The sequence below is a fragment of the Arabidopsis thaliana genome, chromosome 3 (genome assembly GCF_000001735.4).
Source record: "Arabidopsis thaliana chromosome 3, partial sequence".
In the NCBI taxonomy this organism is placed as follows: Eukaryota; Viridiplantae; Streptophyta; class Magnoliopsida; order Brassicales; family Brassicaceae; genus Arabidopsis; species Arabidopsis thaliana.
Window position 1 is genome coordinate 6,870,028 of NC_003074.8, and position 14,033 is coordinate 6,884,060.

Here is a 14,033-nt window from a genome sequence, read left to right on the forward strand (position 1 = left end):
AATTTTGGAGTAATTTTCTGAACTTCTATCAACTTTTTATTATACACGTGATAAGGGAAGCAACCAAACCATCGTCCACCGAACCGGTAAAATGCTGACCCTTCGACAATTTAAATCCGTTAAACCGAACCAACCAGGAGAGAATCGGGATCGCGACGTCGAAACAAGGAAGAAGACGCGACGCGACGAGTGAGAGCGAGCTGTTTTCCGATGAAAACGCCGACGCTCCTCCTCCTTCCATTCTTGGTCTTCGTATCCATAATTCTTCCCTCAAGCTGCCATGGCGAATGGGAAATCCTCACGGAGCAAAACTTCTCTTCTCAGATCCGTCTCCACCCTCACGTCCTCCTCTTTGTCACCACTCCATGTACTCTCACTCTCCTCCTCAGATCAGTTTGCTTGTTAAGCTGAATTTCTCACTTGCTGAGGTTTACCTTTATGGAGATATGTATCACTATTTTATTTGTTTTCTGATTGGTTTCATTACTGATTTCATAGGGTGTGGTGAGTCCAGATCTCTTAAGTATGAAATTACTCAGATGGTTCAGAGAAGAGAAGAGTTTGGCTTGTTGAAGTTAATGGTTGTATACAGAAACTCAGAAAAGGTGTTAGCACAAGCCATTGGTGCTGCTGTCAATGGGATAACAATTTTGTACTATCACAATAGTGTGCCTTACAACTATCTAGGGAAACTCCGAGCCTCGAATATATTGTCATCTATTCATCCTTATCTGACATCTACGCCTGAAGAACTCCCTCTCAAACATTTGAAGTCTCCAAAGAGTTTGAAAGATTTCCTTCAATCATCTGATAAGGCTTTACTTCTGTTCGAATTTTGCGGATGGACAACTACACTGATGTCTGAGCTGAAGAAAAATGTTACTCAAGATAACCTTTGGCAGGGTGAGAGATAGTCCTCCTGATCTTGTGAGATTAATTATGTTCCTATCATGTTTGTTTCTTTTATGGTTGATTTCTATATAGTTTCTTCATCTCCTAATAGATGAAGCTAGTAATAGATCTTTAGAGTTTAGAGAAATTGGAATGTGTGCCTAATCCTTAGACATTCTGATCATTACTTCGCAAGAAACTTCTCCAAAAAAGTAGAAACTGATCGAGTGCTGAAGCTAATAGGAAAAAATAACCAGAAGGTGCCTGGTAGATTCTCACTTCATGTCTAGATGATGTTGATATGTTCTAGTAGGTGCATTGCTTCCATTATGTTAATCTTCTTTGAACCCTGAAAACATGCTATGCAGAATGGAACAATATGTGTGGACTCCAAAGTGGATTTGGTAAAGTTCCCTGGCTTGAGGATTTTAGCTATGCGAATGATACTGCTGCTTTGCAGGAACATGGCAGGGTAAATCTGGGTCTTGGACAGACATGTAACCATGAAGAGTTCAAGCGATTTAGTTCATTCCTCTTGAAATTGATTGCCACCACAAAAGAGTTTTCTCTGCCTCCGGAAAGGCAAAAATTTGGTCTGATCACAGAAGAATCATTGGCTTCATCATTTAATTTTGGAAAATCTGATTCGTGGGCAGCGGTCCTTCAGCTGGCAGGATGTCCACATTGTTCTAAGATTTTCAAGGCCGGGGATGACATTCAGAGATTTTTAAAGATGGAAAATCCGATAGTTACAGAGGTATGGTTCTTTCTGTCTGTATGCTTAGTTGATTTTGCATATTCACGTATCTTTATTTAACTGATTTTGTATTACTCCAGTGACAATAAGCGGCTTTTTGCCGTCAAAGCAAAATCTCTATGTTGTTTGAGTCAATACAATTTGAATCTGTCGTTACATGTCTATTAGGCTTATATAGTTATGTCCATTCAAAATTTTCTATCTTGCCTGACATACATCAATTTTCTTTGTTTTTCTTATGTAGCTGGAGGACGACTGGCAGGACCATGAGTCATCTCTACCTGCAAGTAAACCGTCAGTTATTCTTTTTGTGGATAGATCAAGTGGGTCCTTGGAGGAGATGAGAAGGAGTATAAAAGCACTTGATACCTTCAGACAGGTAGCTGCACAGCATAAATTGTCTGACATAAAAAAGTGGGAGAATGATATTATGTATGAGAACCCCGTTAGTCAAACTGATCAAGAATCGGGGTCCGTGCCACTTCCGAAAACTGTCCAAAAGTTTAAGAAAATTAAGTTCGAGAATAAGGTTTCTTTTATGATTATGGATGGGGGTAAACATGTAGCCCTAGATACTATAGCGCCAGGTATGGAAGGCAGTTCCCTGCAGGAGATACTGAAAAATCTTCTTCACAGAAGAAAAGAAAGTAAATTGAGCTCAATTGCTAAGGATGTTGGTTTCCGTCTGTTATCTGATGATGTGCACATAAAAGTTCTGGATGCGTTACCGTCACAAGCAGAAGTTGTGTCTGGTCAAGATACAACTTCATCTTCTGCAGAAGGTTCCAGTGAAATTTCACTTCACCCTACAGAAGCAGATGTGCAGAACAGAGTCAGTATGAGTTCTGAAGCAAAAGATGAAATGAAATCCTCTGAAATTGAATCCTCCTCCCCTAGTGATGAAGAGCAGGCTACTACAAACAGGAGTGAACAATTAGTAGTGGCAGAAACCGATAAGACTGAGGTTTATTTGAAAGACAATGTTAATGGAGAGATCAAGGTCTCGTTGCACTCAGAACCGAAGGAAGATCTAGTGCATAAATTCACGGGTTCATTTTTCTTCTCTGATGCAAATTATGTTTTACTTAGGGCCCTTACTGGTGATGTAAAGATTCCATCAGCAGTAATTATTGACCCTGCTTTACAACAGCACTATGTCCTTCAAGATAAGTTCAGCTATTCGTCACTGGTCGACTTTCTTGATGGATATCTCAATGGAAGTCTATCTCCTTATGCACAGTCTGAATCTAGCATTCAGACGCCTAAAAGAGCTGCAGTTCCACCTTTTGTTAATCTGGATTTTCACGAGGTGGATTCTATTCCCCGTGTCACAGTCAGTACCTTCTCCCACATGGTTCATGCATGGGATCAATCCAGTGCAGAGAAGGCTCCTTGTCCTCTGTGCCAGGACGTTTTGGTCTTTTTTAGTAATACTTGGTGTGGGTTTTGTCAGAGGATGGAGCTAGTTCTGCATGAAGTTTACCGATCATTAAAGGAATATAAAGCGATTATACAAGGAGGATCCAGGAACAATCAAAGATCTGAATTAGGTATGTGATATAGATTGACTAGTTTTTTTACTCCTATTTTCTATCTGAGTGTACAATTTGTAAAATTGAAAGTGAAATGGATATGTTTCTAAGTTTCTTATTTCTCTTCTTCTGTTGCTTTTTTCTGCTCTGAAGCAGAGACACCAACTAATGGCGAGAATCTAAAATCTCCACTTATCTATTTAATGGATTGCACGTTGAATGATTGCAGCTTGATCCTAAAATCAATAAATCAGGTACCTTTGATGATAGCTTGTCTGGTTCGTTTTATTTATTTTAGTATTTGCATATCACAGTTTTGCTATTGAGTAGTTAGAGCTTATGATTGTACACACCGTATTCTCATTTCTGAATCCAGTATTCACTTGCTCTATGAATCTGTAACATTGCAGAGGGAAGTGTATCCTTCTCTGATATTATTTCCAGCCGAGAGAAACAAAGTCACTCCATATGAAGGGGAGTCATCTGTAACTGACATAACAGAGTTTCTAGCTCGCCATGCGAATAACTCTCGCGAGTTTTTCAGTAAGTCTTTCAGTTGTTTACACATTTATGCTGAATATTATCTCTAAAGTGTCTGACCTTCCAGAAAAATACTGTTTTCTGCAGAATCTTAATATGTTTTACAACTTGTGACTCAATTTTTTCGTAGTAACTCGTTTTTTTCCTGCCTAAGCTGGTTACTGAGGAATGCTTTTGGATTTTTATTATTCTGTTTTGATCTGGAGCATAATAAACAAAGTTATGAATCTTTCTCTGGCAGGACTCCTTCCTACTCTGTCTAGAAATGGAAGAAGAAACTCAAACAAGGTGGATCAGTCTTCTTCATCTGCGGTAAATAATAAAGTGACAGATGGTGATAAACTTGTTGAGGTCGTTTTAAGGAACAGAGAGCCCGCTGAAAGAGAGGTAAACCACGACCAGGTCAATTCCCAATCGCCTCCAATACACTCGCTCACAAACGCTCCCCAAGTGAAAACTGGCACAGTCCTGGTCGCTACAGAAAAGCTAGCTGCCTCCCTAACATTTGCCAAATCAAAGATTCTGATCATAAAAGCAGGCCCCGAGATCGGTTTCCTGGGCCTAATCTTTAACAAACGGATAAGGTGGAAATCATTCCCTGACCTCGGTGAAACAGCCGAGCTCTTGAAAGAGACTCCTCTATCGTTCGGAGGTCCTGTAGTGGATCCAGGAATACCACTATTAGCTCTGACCCGAGAGCGAGACTCTTCCACAAACCATGATCACCCGGAAATCTCACCAGGCGTGTATTTCCTAGATCATCAATCTGTGGCCCGTCGAATCCAAGAGTTGAAATCTAGAGAGCTAAATCCAAGTGAGTACTGGTTTTTCTTGGGATACTCAAGCTGGAGTTATGAGCAGTTGTTTGATGAGATCGGTCTTGGAGTGTGGGATGTTGATAACAGTGACATTGACTTTGCTTGGCCTTAGAAGCTCTTGCGTTGCATCTCTTGCAATGTTTTTCTTTTACGTTTTGTTTTAGAAAGAAGAAGAAAAAGAGTAGAAGATAGTAAAACCCATCATGTGGGTAGAAGAAATGTTTAAACTGTAAGAATAACACTTGAAAATGTCTTCTAAACAAATACAACACAGAATTAGATATCTTCTTTTGAGATCATTCCTCTTGCAGATTACTTCAATAGGAAAACATTTTAATAAGCAAAAGCAAAGGTCAGAATCATAACAAAAGTCATTCATCTCTCTTTTTGCCAGTCTTGTTCTCTAAGTAGCAAATCTTATCCTCAGGATCAGAAAATGCCAAGAAGGCCTCTCTATGAGTAACATCAGCCTGAAAATGAGTCAACGATGCACGGTATAAAGGCGACCACATCCTAACACCAGGTAGATCATGGAGTGCCTTCATTGAATCAAACACAATACTAGTCTTGTTGGAATCTGAGGGTTGCTTATTGCTGGTTCGTAGAGCGCTAAGTGAAGGGATTCTAGCAGCAAGAATATCATCGAGTCCGTCTGTTAAATCATCATACATCTCATCATACCACTCATTAATCATTTCAGACATTAGAGAATCCACAAGGTTTTCTTCATCGCTTGATTCTTCCGATCCGCTCGCATCAGACATATCATCATCATGCTCTTCAGACTCTATAGAATCCAAACTGTTTTCCCCAACGCTTGATCCTTTCGATCCGCTTGCATGATCATTGTCAGCTTCCTCTTGAGAAATAACCATATTGAGTGAGAATCTACCAATTTAACAATTCAATGTTACAACAGCATACATATCTCTAACATAACATGGAAAATCAAAGGGGATTATTCAGAAAAAACAAAATCTGGGACTAGAATTCCATAATGAAAATCTCAAAAGCCGATTACCTGATTTTTTTCGGGAATGGTTGTCAATTCATCCTCTTGTTGTTGAAATCTGAAACGAGGAATTGGGAAGATGTTAAACTATTTGAGCAGAAACTGATTGTGTTGTATAGCAATCAACGCTAAAAGAGTAGATGAGTGACTAGAATGGAATCTAATGTTCGTTCGAATTACTAATAAGGACTCAAAATTCAAATCAAAACTCAGAGAAGCAAAATGTGGAAAAGGAGACGAAGAAGAAGATATATCAGATTACCTTTTCAGAGAAGCGATGGAGAGAAGCTTTTCTGGGTCCGAGGGTTTTAAGAATTGCGCAGGTCTCTTTTTGTGGGTTCCCAGATAAAGGTAAGGGTATTTTGGTCATAATCTCAGCTTACATACTTGTTTGACTTTTTTAGTATGACTTACGACTTTTGTTTCTTTTTTTGTAAATTTACTAATAATATAAGTATGAGAAGAAGACACGTGAAGCGCCAAAAGACTTGTGGGGAGTGTATACCGGATAAGGTTTGCATGGTCTCTAAGACCTCAGGTTCTTCCTCACAGTCCTTTCTAAAGAATCATCATCCATGGATGTACGTTGTTTGATCTCTCCAAATCTTTTGAACTCGAAGATTAAAGTTTCCGGCAATACTCATCACCTTCCCTTTTCTTCCCTCTCCAAGAAACACCAAGCTTCTTCCGTATGTTACTTCTTCTCTGCTTTCTCTACTTTTCTTTTTGCACTGCATGTGTTTTTTTTTGGTTCTGGGTTTGGATATGTAAAGAGTCCTCACGTTTTGGATCCAAACCCAATGTTTTAGCCGATACAGGCAGCCATTAATGGAGGAGGGAGCTCAAAAACAGTGAAGCGTCTGATCACTTTATCTCCTAGTGAAGGCAAATGGAATGGAAATTGGAAGACTCAGTACGATGTCTCTCTGCGTGATCTTCAACTCCAAGACCTTGTTGAAGATGGCCCTCCCAATTCCCGTGTCTCTGTCGACCTCTCTGTCCAAAGGGTAACTATCTTCTCCACCACTATGTTGTTGTGACAGTGATTGAATATTAGAAGCTGTCTTCTCTCTTACCTAATCAATCATTTAGTGTTGTTACTTGTCTAGCACGCGAGCATGGGCCTCTCAGTAGATGGAAGAATCATGACTTCTATCGCAAGAAAGTGCAGCATTTGCTCTTCTCTTTATCCTCGACTGGTAACTATTTCATTCTAAAGGGGTTTCTTCAAAAACCCTTTCGCAAGAAACTGTTTTGATGAAATATCTGTGACCAGATCGATACAAGTTTCACCGTCTGGATTTTGCCATCAAGCCGGGAAAATCGAGCTTCAACACTGCCAGAAATTGGCGGCGATGATCCTTCGGTGAGAGCCCTTAGAACATCATAAGCTCTCTATATATATTTTTGCATTTCAACAAGTGGAATGAATAAAAGTCTCTGTTGGCAGGTGATATATGTCAGACCTGGATATGAAGCTAACCTTGATTCCCTTGTGCAAGACACTATCCGCCTCACAACTTATGCTAAAGTAAGACTCTGTTTAAACTATTACCAAGTTTCATGGAATCCACAAGGCCAAAACCTTAGATCGATTATGCCCATCTCTTGGCTTTATAAATCTTGGTTGTGAAGTCTGATTGTTTCACTTATATTGTTGTTTGATTGTAGGATATATGCTCGGATTCCTGCGAAAAATCGGAACCAACACTGCACTGTAAGCAACATTCTGTTGGTTTTGTTTCTTTCCTATTTTCACATGACATGTTAGTAAAATATTCGAAAGGATTAAAGAGTTTTCGTTTTCTCAATTGCTTCTGCAGACGTTGGTCAGACAAATACAGCTTCTGTCGATAAGAGATGGTCAAGACTACTTGAACTTAAGAAGAAGTAGAAACCTTTTTATTCTTTGAATCTCTCTGTTCAATGTACTTCAAAGTCTTAAAAAGATTTTGATACTGTTCATATTCCAATATATACAAAATAAAAAACACATTTACAAGAATATGTAATGATTGATTCTAAATAAAAATCATATGAATGAGATAATGAAAACGTTATAGCTACTTAAGATTCACATTTGAACATTATTGTACCTGATTTTGAGTTTTATGACAGTAACACCAACAAGATGAAGATGTAAAAAGGAAAATACATACAATTATCGTTGAGTTGAGTTTAGTTCCTTAGTCCCTCTTTTTGTTGCATTTGCTCTCTAAGATTTCCGAGAGGTCCATATCCTTTATCCTTCTCTTCTCTGCCACAATCACATTTCCTCTTATTCAGATTCGCACCACACTTCAAGCACATTCCTTTACATGCAGAATCGCATATCGCAGTGATGGTGATTTCTAAATGCACCAAGTCTCTTATATGCTTTGAGATATCTATTTCTTTCACCTCAGGTGGAAAATGAAGCTTATCCTCCCAATCTATCCATGAATCATCATTATCATCATCATCTTCGCCTTCTTCTTTGTCATTACCGAATGTGAATCCTAGATCAATGACATCGGGTTCTTCAACTGGCTCTTCGGTTAGTAATAGCGAGAAGTTGGAGAAGATGCTCTCACCTGTTGACTCACCACATCTTCAAACACATAAGAGAAAACCCGTTAAATAACAAAGTTGATGCAATCACAATAAAGTAAAAAAGCTTCGATGAGTTCATAAGAAAGCACCTGTTGCAGCCGAGTGTGATAACAGTCCTGACAATTCCATCAAGTCTCAGCTTCTTCTTCTTCCTTATGACATCAACCGAAACTTGAACTGGTGTGCCATCTGGATAATCCTTGACATCTTTTGTCACTCTAAGTCCCATTGCAGAAGCTCTCTTCTTCGAGACATCTGTTGACAACCTTCCCAACCCAAGCCTCTCTAAGGTAGTGCAATATTCAACATGTGTAACTGAAGCATTTCTCCTATACATAACCGAACCTTCCCAAGGTGACCCAGTATCCTCAATTTCCTCCTGATCTTCCCAATCCATATCTATTGTGCTGGTCTCTGTAAAAGACTCCTGACTAACTAATATCCGACTCTTTGCTAGCCTAGGAAGCTTGATCGGTTCAGTGAACAAGTAACTGATATGCTTCCTAATACCGGTGGTAAAATTAGGATAGCCAGCGGGAGAAGATAAACTTAAGGTACATGTTTCGAGTTTCAGAAAACTTGGACGCGACTGTTTAGTCTGTGGCAAGGGAGCTACACAAGATAAAGAGCAAACCAGAGACATTTTCGTAGCAAAGGTGACAACAAGAGGCAATTTATCAAGCGTTTATCAAACAATCATGCTAAAATATGGTATAAAATCCAGCCAAATCCCAATAGGATTGGGTTTATCCAGCTTGAAACAGAGCACCTGCAAGAAACATTTGCTGATATAGTGTCAACAATAGAGAAAAGACAGAAAATCTTGAGAAGGGAAATAATAATCTTCAATTGTTTTTGAAAAGAATGAATTGGGTATCGAGACTTCACAGTTACATTCCAGTCAGAGCTAATGTAACTAAAGGAATTTGAGCTAGGAATTTGGTCGAACACCTTCTATGCACCATTTTATGTAGATAAAGGACAGACCTTTCCACTTCCAATTAACAGAGCCGCAAACATCATGACGGAGACGAAATCGAAAAACAAGCAAGTAACTTCGAATACAAAAGATACAACAAGAATTAATAAATCGAAATTACTTACCACTAACAAGTGCTTCAACAACGCTTTAGACGATCGACTCTGTAAAACTTCTTTCAGAAACAGAGCTCTTCTTACTCGGAAATGGCTGCTTGGGTTTATCCTAAAAAGTCTCACCCGGTCAACTTCGGTTCAAATACCGGTATTTCCAGGTTTATATCAAACCTAACCGCACCCCAATAAAACTAACAAAGTCGGGTTTTAGTGTTTTAGATTCACGTCGTGAATGATCTAAAGCCTAGTTGGTGGTGGTATAAAGAGAGAAGTTGAAATGATCTCTCAAATTGGTAGATCAATTAATTCATTACAGCAACATGCTTACATTGTGACAGTCAAGCAACACGATAAAACCGGAAACCTTCAATTTCATAGGCAAATCCAAAAGTTTTAAACTCTAAAATCCACTCAAACCAGAATGAGTCAAACAACAACAAGAAGCAAACAACAACAACAAGAGTCTTCAAGACACTAAAACTGAAATTAGGAAACAACAACATAACAGACACTACTAGGAATAACAATAATCATCCCGAGCCATTACATCAAACCAAGGCTTATTATTACTTAATCTGCCTCGGCATAAGCAGTTTCGAGATGAGCTTGTTCGGCTTCTCTAACTTCTTTCTCAGTCTTCCTTCCTTTCTTGGACTTGTAGTAAACACTCATGAACGTTCCAATAGCTCTATACTTCTTGCGGCACTCCTCATACAATTCACCATTAAACATTCTCCAGAAGCTCTTCTCGTCGAGCTCAGACACCGCGTACTGAGGCTGGAATCCATGGTTCTCTATCAGCCATTTCTCCATCCTACGCACTGCTTCTGATCCATCAAACTCTTCACCTCTTAGGACACAGCCAGGTGCGTAGTAGACTCCAACATCAGTGTACATCTGTGCATCTTCTGTGTCTCCTTGTCTGTTTTCGTACTCGAAGCCTGGCTCTGGGTAGATTTGGCCTTTGATTGGCTGCTTGAAGAGTTTGTGTGGGCAAAGCCAAATTGGATACACCTGAAAGAGAACAAACAATTCATGATTTTGTTAATAACATCAAAAGAAACTTTAACTAGAAGATGATCAATCATGAAACCGAGCTTTTAGTTTTACCTCCATTTCGCGGTGGACCCATTCGAGTGCATCGCCAACCTTGTAAAGAGGAACAAGCATATCCTGAATAACATGCATATCATGGTAATAGTTCCTGATAGCTTCACCTTGAGTGGCCTTAAGAAGAGAGACCTTTGGAGGCATCAACCAACCTAAGAGGTACCTAAACCAGAACTGATCACCAAATGGAAGAATAAGCTTCCCTTCCCAGTACAAGCACCTTGTGTGCCTGTGGTAGTATTCACGAGTTGGGATGTACTCAACAAACTGTCCCTTTTTCAGGGCGGTCTGCGCGTGCTGGTAGAACCACGGCTTGAACCACCATCCCACATTGTTGATTTTGTTCCCTTTCTTCTTTGCCTCTTCTTTAGATGCATATGTTCCAACCATCATCACTCCTTCCGTTGGATTGTAAACCATGCCTTCGACGAAATCCGGGATTTTCGACTTGTCACCGTCTTTGGGAGCAAAAGAATCAATGTAACCTTGAGCTAAGGCTTGAAGATCACCCTTGACTGGTATGTAAGTGAGTCTCATGTACTCCTTGACTTTAATAAGCCTGATCTCAGCAGCTACAAGGAGTCCAAGAGTTCCTTGCGACCACGGGATTGCGTAGTAAAGATCAGAATACTCATTATCCCTTGTGGCGCGGACAAGCTCTCCACCCGCAAGAACAATCTCGTAAGCCTCAACGGTATCAGCAAACAAACCGTAGATGTGAGAGCTTCCTTCAATACCATATCCATTGATAAGTCCACCAACGGTAAGGTCATCAAGCTCAGCAACAACAGCGAGAGACAGGTTCATTGGGACGGTAGCACGGGAAATCTGTCCCATGTTAACAAGAGGCTCCACTCTAGCAGTCATCTTCTCCTTGTTGATCTCAAGGATGTTACGGAACTCCCCCAAGTCAACCTCGAAATGCCGGGCTCTCTTGTAGTCAACGTTCCTCATTCCAACAGCGATCCAGGGCTTACGAGCAGTGCAGACAAGCCCGTCCTTGGAAGCATCCCTACCCTTAAGCCTTTTGATGACTTTCTTGACATTCTCGTCGTGTTCCTTCTGACGTTTCTCAAAGGACTTGGACTCTGACCACATGTCCCCGAGGTAGATGAGGAAGTAGAATGTGGCTGAGAATGGAAGGACGATGAAGATGACAATGATCCATCTGAACTTGACAAAGTAATCAACCCAAGTCTTCTTCCTCTTGGGCCTCACAAGCGGTGTCTGAAGATCCGACATTTCCTCTCCTCACTGCATCAAACCAAAAAGAAAATCAAATCAACCAGAGTTTCAAAATCCATCACTGTAAAAGTCAACAAGGCCTAAGAAGTGAGCATAAATCTACCAGAATGTCAAAAATACTAAAGATTAGTTTCTTGAATCCAAAAAGAGTATAATAAGCACACATAAACACATACGTATACACACATGTGTATCAGTGTATGTGTATGAAATAAATCTGTAAGAAGAAGATAGTGTGGAGTCCATGGAAACAGAGAGCTAGTGAACAGAGAGACAAAAAGACATGAAGTTATGTTCTGAAAGAACAAGAACACAGAAAATGGTTATAATCTTTAGATCTACACATCTAGTATTCCTACAAAGCCATCAAAGTCTGTTTTCTACCACCAAAATAAATAAATAAAAGTTGGTGAGCAAAGTTTGAAACTTTGTTTGAAATTCTCCAAGACTGAGATGATTAAAATTAAAAAACCCACATAGTTCACTAGTGCGTGCTATGAAACAACTATGAACCAAGTACTGAGAGATCTAACGACAGGAAATGATAAGTCAGCGACTGAGACAGAGAGAGAAAGAGAGGTAGAGAGAGTACCTGAAGAATCCAAAGGAGAGAGAGAGTGAGAGGATGAGATGTGAAAGTGTCCCCAAGAGTGTGAGAGCATTTGTCTTTATAATAAAACGTGATTCAAGCCAGCCTGCTTCACTTGCATTTTTCGCTCAAAACAAGGTATTTTTTATTTCCCATTTTTTTATATAATTTTAAAATAAAAAAGGTAATAATAACGCAAAAATATAGAAATTAAGAAATATATAATGTATATTTTTCATGGGTTTGTATAAGTGGTTTTTCATATTTCTAAGTTTCTTTGTTGTTATCGCAATTAAAAATTCGATGTTAGTTGTAATGTTGATAAATCACATGTGTTATATTTATGAGCAATTTTTTAGTTTATAATTCTGATGTAAGAAAATAAAAATAAATTGTTTTTACTTATATCAGTATTTAATATATTTTTACCAACTCTTTTAACATTTAGAAATTATATGTAAATCGAACCTAGAGCTTAATTAGACATATCTTCCAAAATATAATTTCTTACTTAGCAGTTAGCATATAAAAGGAATATGAGGACAAATTCTTTGTAGGGATATTTTTTCTGAAAAGAGTTTACTGCTATAAATAGGTAAAAGCAAATAAATAAAAAAAGGCAACAAATCTTAGCAGTTTAAATTTCTTTTAAATAGAAAAATATATCTTTCTTTTGGTATGTAAATCACAATAAATTACAGGAAGACATGTGCCCAATGAAGGAAATGTAATTGTCCAATTCGTTTTTTTTTTAAATGCATTTTATGGGTTGATTGTATTGATTTTTGTTTTCTAAATGCTTTTAGCGAAACAGTCCTCCTACATGTTTGTTGATGTACCTAAAGCACATTCCATCCTCGTGAGGTTACTAAGCCGACGATCTTATATATTGTTTATTGGCAAAAAGTTCATTACAACTTTTCTTATCATAATAGTTATTACAACAATCTTTAACATTTAGTTTTGATATGTTATGATTGAAGCAAAAAAAGCACTGCCTAAAATATCTTGAAAACATTATACATTATGAATGCTAATGAGAGTTCCTTATATCTTTCTCTCAACTCTTAAGGGATCTTCAAATGAGTGTTTTTTTTAAGCCAAAACAATTGTGAATTAGTCATTCACTTTCATCTTATTCAGATTACAATGTAGTATTTTAGAAACTAATGTGTAGTAAAAAATTTTATATAAAATGCCTCTTATTTATATAAAAAAAAAAACTACGGCTGTGATGAGAAATGTTTTCCCAAATCCCAATAGCCATGCTTTTCATCAAAATTCATATATGAAATCATTTGTATCATTATCAGTGCCTACATAATACAGTAATAAACACACAAACTATCACGTTATTTGGTGAAAAAGGCTCTCAATATATAATTCTGTTACTGTAACCAATTATTTGATTTCCACCTAAGTATTTTAATAGTTGATTTAGAAAAGCAAATAAAATCATGATTTATTTAGAAAAATGGTTACACTTTAAAGTAATGAAGTGCTCAAAAAGTTTTTTTTGTCGCCAAAAAGTAATTATTTATTTATTTGACATAGAAAGAAAAAAAAAATTACAGGGATGATGGCCTGTCTGAGAAAATATCCAGCTCTTGCAAAATCTCTCATAAAATATATTTACTCTTTAAAATATGCCAACTAATTTCTTACTCACATTTACAGCTACAAATCATTTTTTTGTAGTATGGAAAAATAAATGTCTATTTGGCGAATCACACCTTTTGACATTGACAGTTTGACGTCAGTGAAAATTTGGTTGACGCTTGACAAAGTTTTAAACCGTTACAAGGTCGTGTAATCACACCAATGTTTACATTACAAGAAACACCAATTTGTT

The 14,033-nt window shown here is 38.2% G+C and overlaps 5 protein-coding genes and 1 long non-coding RNA gene across 14 annotated transcripts; 2 read left to right on the forward strand and 4 right to left on the reverse strand.

The window, feature by feature from the left end:
* Nucleotides 1-102: 102 nt before the first annotated feature.
* Nucleotides 103-4,823, forward strand: AT3G19780 (uncharacterized protein; the record flags this gene model as incomplete). Of its 4 annotated transcripts, none has more annotated exons than NM_001203007.2 (7): nucleotides 103-367; nucleotides 499-903; nucleotides 1,260-1,648; nucleotides 1,893-3,198; nucleotides 3,337-3,434; nucleotides 3,591-3,723; nucleotides 3,962-4,823. In NM_001203007.2, exons 1-7 carry the CDS (start codon nucleotides 211-213, stop codon nucleotides 4,648-4,650), a joined length of 3,177 nt encoding a protein of 1,058 aa, NP_001189936.1. In that variant the 5' UTR covers nucleotides 103-210. The 4 variants fall into 4 exon arrangements, with proteins under 4 accessions (NP_001189936.1, NP_001325968.1, NP_001325967.1 ...); NM_001338417.1 differs by having other exon boundaries at nucleotides 1,352-1,648; nucleotides 3,962-4,650; NM_112868.6 differs by having other exon boundaries at nucleotides 146-367; nucleotides 3,334-3,434.
* AT3G03895 lies at nucleotides 880-1,275 on the reverse strand. Its single transcript, NR_141045.1, has one exon. It is a non-coding gene; the product is annotated as an other RNA (long non-coding RNA).
* Nucleotides 4,576-5,884, reverse strand: AT3G19790 (uncharacterized protein). 2 transcript variants are annotated; one of them, NM_112869.3, is made up of 3 exons: nucleotides 5,813-5,884; nucleotides 5,560-5,608; nucleotides 4,721-5,426 (listed from the first exon to the last, which is right to left on the reverse strand). In NM_112869.3, the coding sequence occupies exon 3, from the start codon at nucleotides 5,411-5,413 to the stop codon at nucleotides 4,910-4,912; it is 504 nt and encodes a 167-aa protein (NP_566647.1). In that variant the 5' UTR covers nucleotides 5,414-5,426; nucleotides 5,560-5,608; nucleotides 5,813-5,884; the 3' UTR covers nucleotides 4,721-4,909. The 2 variants fall into 2 exon arrangements, with proteins under 2 accessions (NP_001078190.1, NP_566647.1); NM_001084721.1 differs by lacking the exons at nucleotides 5,560-5,608; nucleotides 5,813-5,884 and having other exon boundaries at nucleotides 4,576-5,513.
* Nucleotides 5,885-6,015: 131 nt separating this feature from the next.
* On the forward strand, nucleotides 6,016-7,615 carry AT3G19800 (E3 ubiquitin-protein ligase, putative (DUF177)). Of its 2 annotated transcripts, none has more exons than NM_112870.5 (7): nucleotides 6,016-6,239; nucleotides 6,360-6,557; nucleotides 6,660-6,749; nucleotides 6,827-6,916; nucleotides 7,001-7,081; nucleotides 7,222-7,267; nucleotides 7,374-7,615. In NM_112870.5, exons 1-7 carry the CDS (start codon nucleotides 6,126-6,128, stop codon nucleotides 7,442-7,444), a joined length of 690 nt encoding a protein of 229 aa, NP_566648.1. In that variant the 5' UTR covers nucleotides 6,016-6,125; the 3' UTR covers nucleotides 7,445-7,615. The 2 variants fall into 2 exon arrangements, with proteins under 2 accessions (NP_566648.1, NP_001118666.1); NM_001125194.1 differs by having other exon boundaries at nucleotides 6,052-6,239; nucleotides 6,369-6,557.
* On the reverse strand, nucleotides 7,548-9,516 carry AT3G19810 (BTB/POZ domain protein, putative (DUF177); the record flags this gene model as incomplete). Of its 2 annotated transcripts, none has more annotated exons than NM_112871.4 (3): nucleotides 9,247-9,516; nucleotides 8,232-8,911; nucleotides 7,548-8,140 (listed from the first exon to the last, which is right to left on the reverse strand). In NM_112871.4, the coding sequence occupies exons 2-3, from the start codon at nucleotides 8,783-8,785 to the stop codon at nucleotides 7,729-7,731; spliced, it is 966 nt and encodes a 321-aa protein (NP_566649.1). In that variant the 5' UTR covers nucleotides 8,786-8,911; nucleotides 9,247-9,516. The 2 variants fall into 2 exon arrangements, with proteins under 2 accessions (NP_566649.1, NP_001327235.1); NM_001338419.1 differs by having other exon boundaries at nucleotides 7,729-8,140; nucleotides 8,232-8,927.
* Nucleotides 9,497-12,288, reverse strand: DWF1 (cell elongation protein / DWARF1 / DIMINUTO (DIM)). Of its 3 annotated transcripts, none has more exons than NM_180285.4 (3): nucleotides 12,185-12,288; nucleotides 10,348-11,601; nucleotides 9,497-10,251 (listed from the first exon to the last, which is right to left on the reverse strand). In NM_180285.4, the coding sequence occupies exons 2-3, from the start codon at nucleotides 11,587-11,589 to the stop codon at nucleotides 9,808-9,810; spliced, it is 1,686 nt and encodes a 561-aa protein (NP_850616.1). In that variant the 5' UTR covers nucleotides 11,590-11,601; nucleotides 12,185-12,288; the 3' UTR covers nucleotides 9,497-9,807. The 3 variants fall into 3 exon arrangements, with proteins under 3 accessions (NP_850616.1, NP_001319595.1, NP_188616.1); NM_001338420.1 differs by having other exon boundaries at nucleotides 9,590-10,251; nucleotides 11,696-12,208; NM_112872.3 differs by having other exon boundaries at nucleotides 9,590-10,251; nucleotides 10,348-12,208.
* Between the last annotated feature and the right edge of the window lie 1,745 nt (nucleotides 12,289-14,033).

Excerpts from the sequence above, each read along its gene's own strand:
- AT3G19790 (NM_001084721.1), bottom strand. The coding sequence starts at position 5,413 with ATGGTTATTTCTCAAGAGGAAGCTGACAATGATCATGCAAGCGGATCG.
- DWF1 (NM_180285.4), bottom strand. The coding sequence starts at position 11,589 with ATGTCGGATCTTCAGACACCGCTTGTGAGGCCCAAGAGGAAGAAGACT. Across the intron at positions 10,252-10,347 it reads GGGTCCACCGCGAAATGGAG|GTGTATCCAATTTGGCTTTG; the intron begins GTAAAACTAAAA and ends GTTCTCTTTCAG.
- AT3G19800 (NM_112870.5), top strand. The coding sequence starts at position 6,126 with ATGGATGTACGTTGTTTGATCTCTCCAAATCTTTTGAACTCGAAGATT. Across the intron at positions 6,558-6,659 it reads TCGACCTCTCTGTCCAAAGG|CACGCGAGCATGGGCCTCTC; the intron begins GTAACTATCTTC and ends TTACTTGTCTAG. Across the intron at positions 6,917-7,000 it reads TTGGCGGCGATGATCCTTCG|GTGATATATGTCAGACCTGG; the intron begins GTGAGAGCCCTT and ends CTCTGTTGGCAG.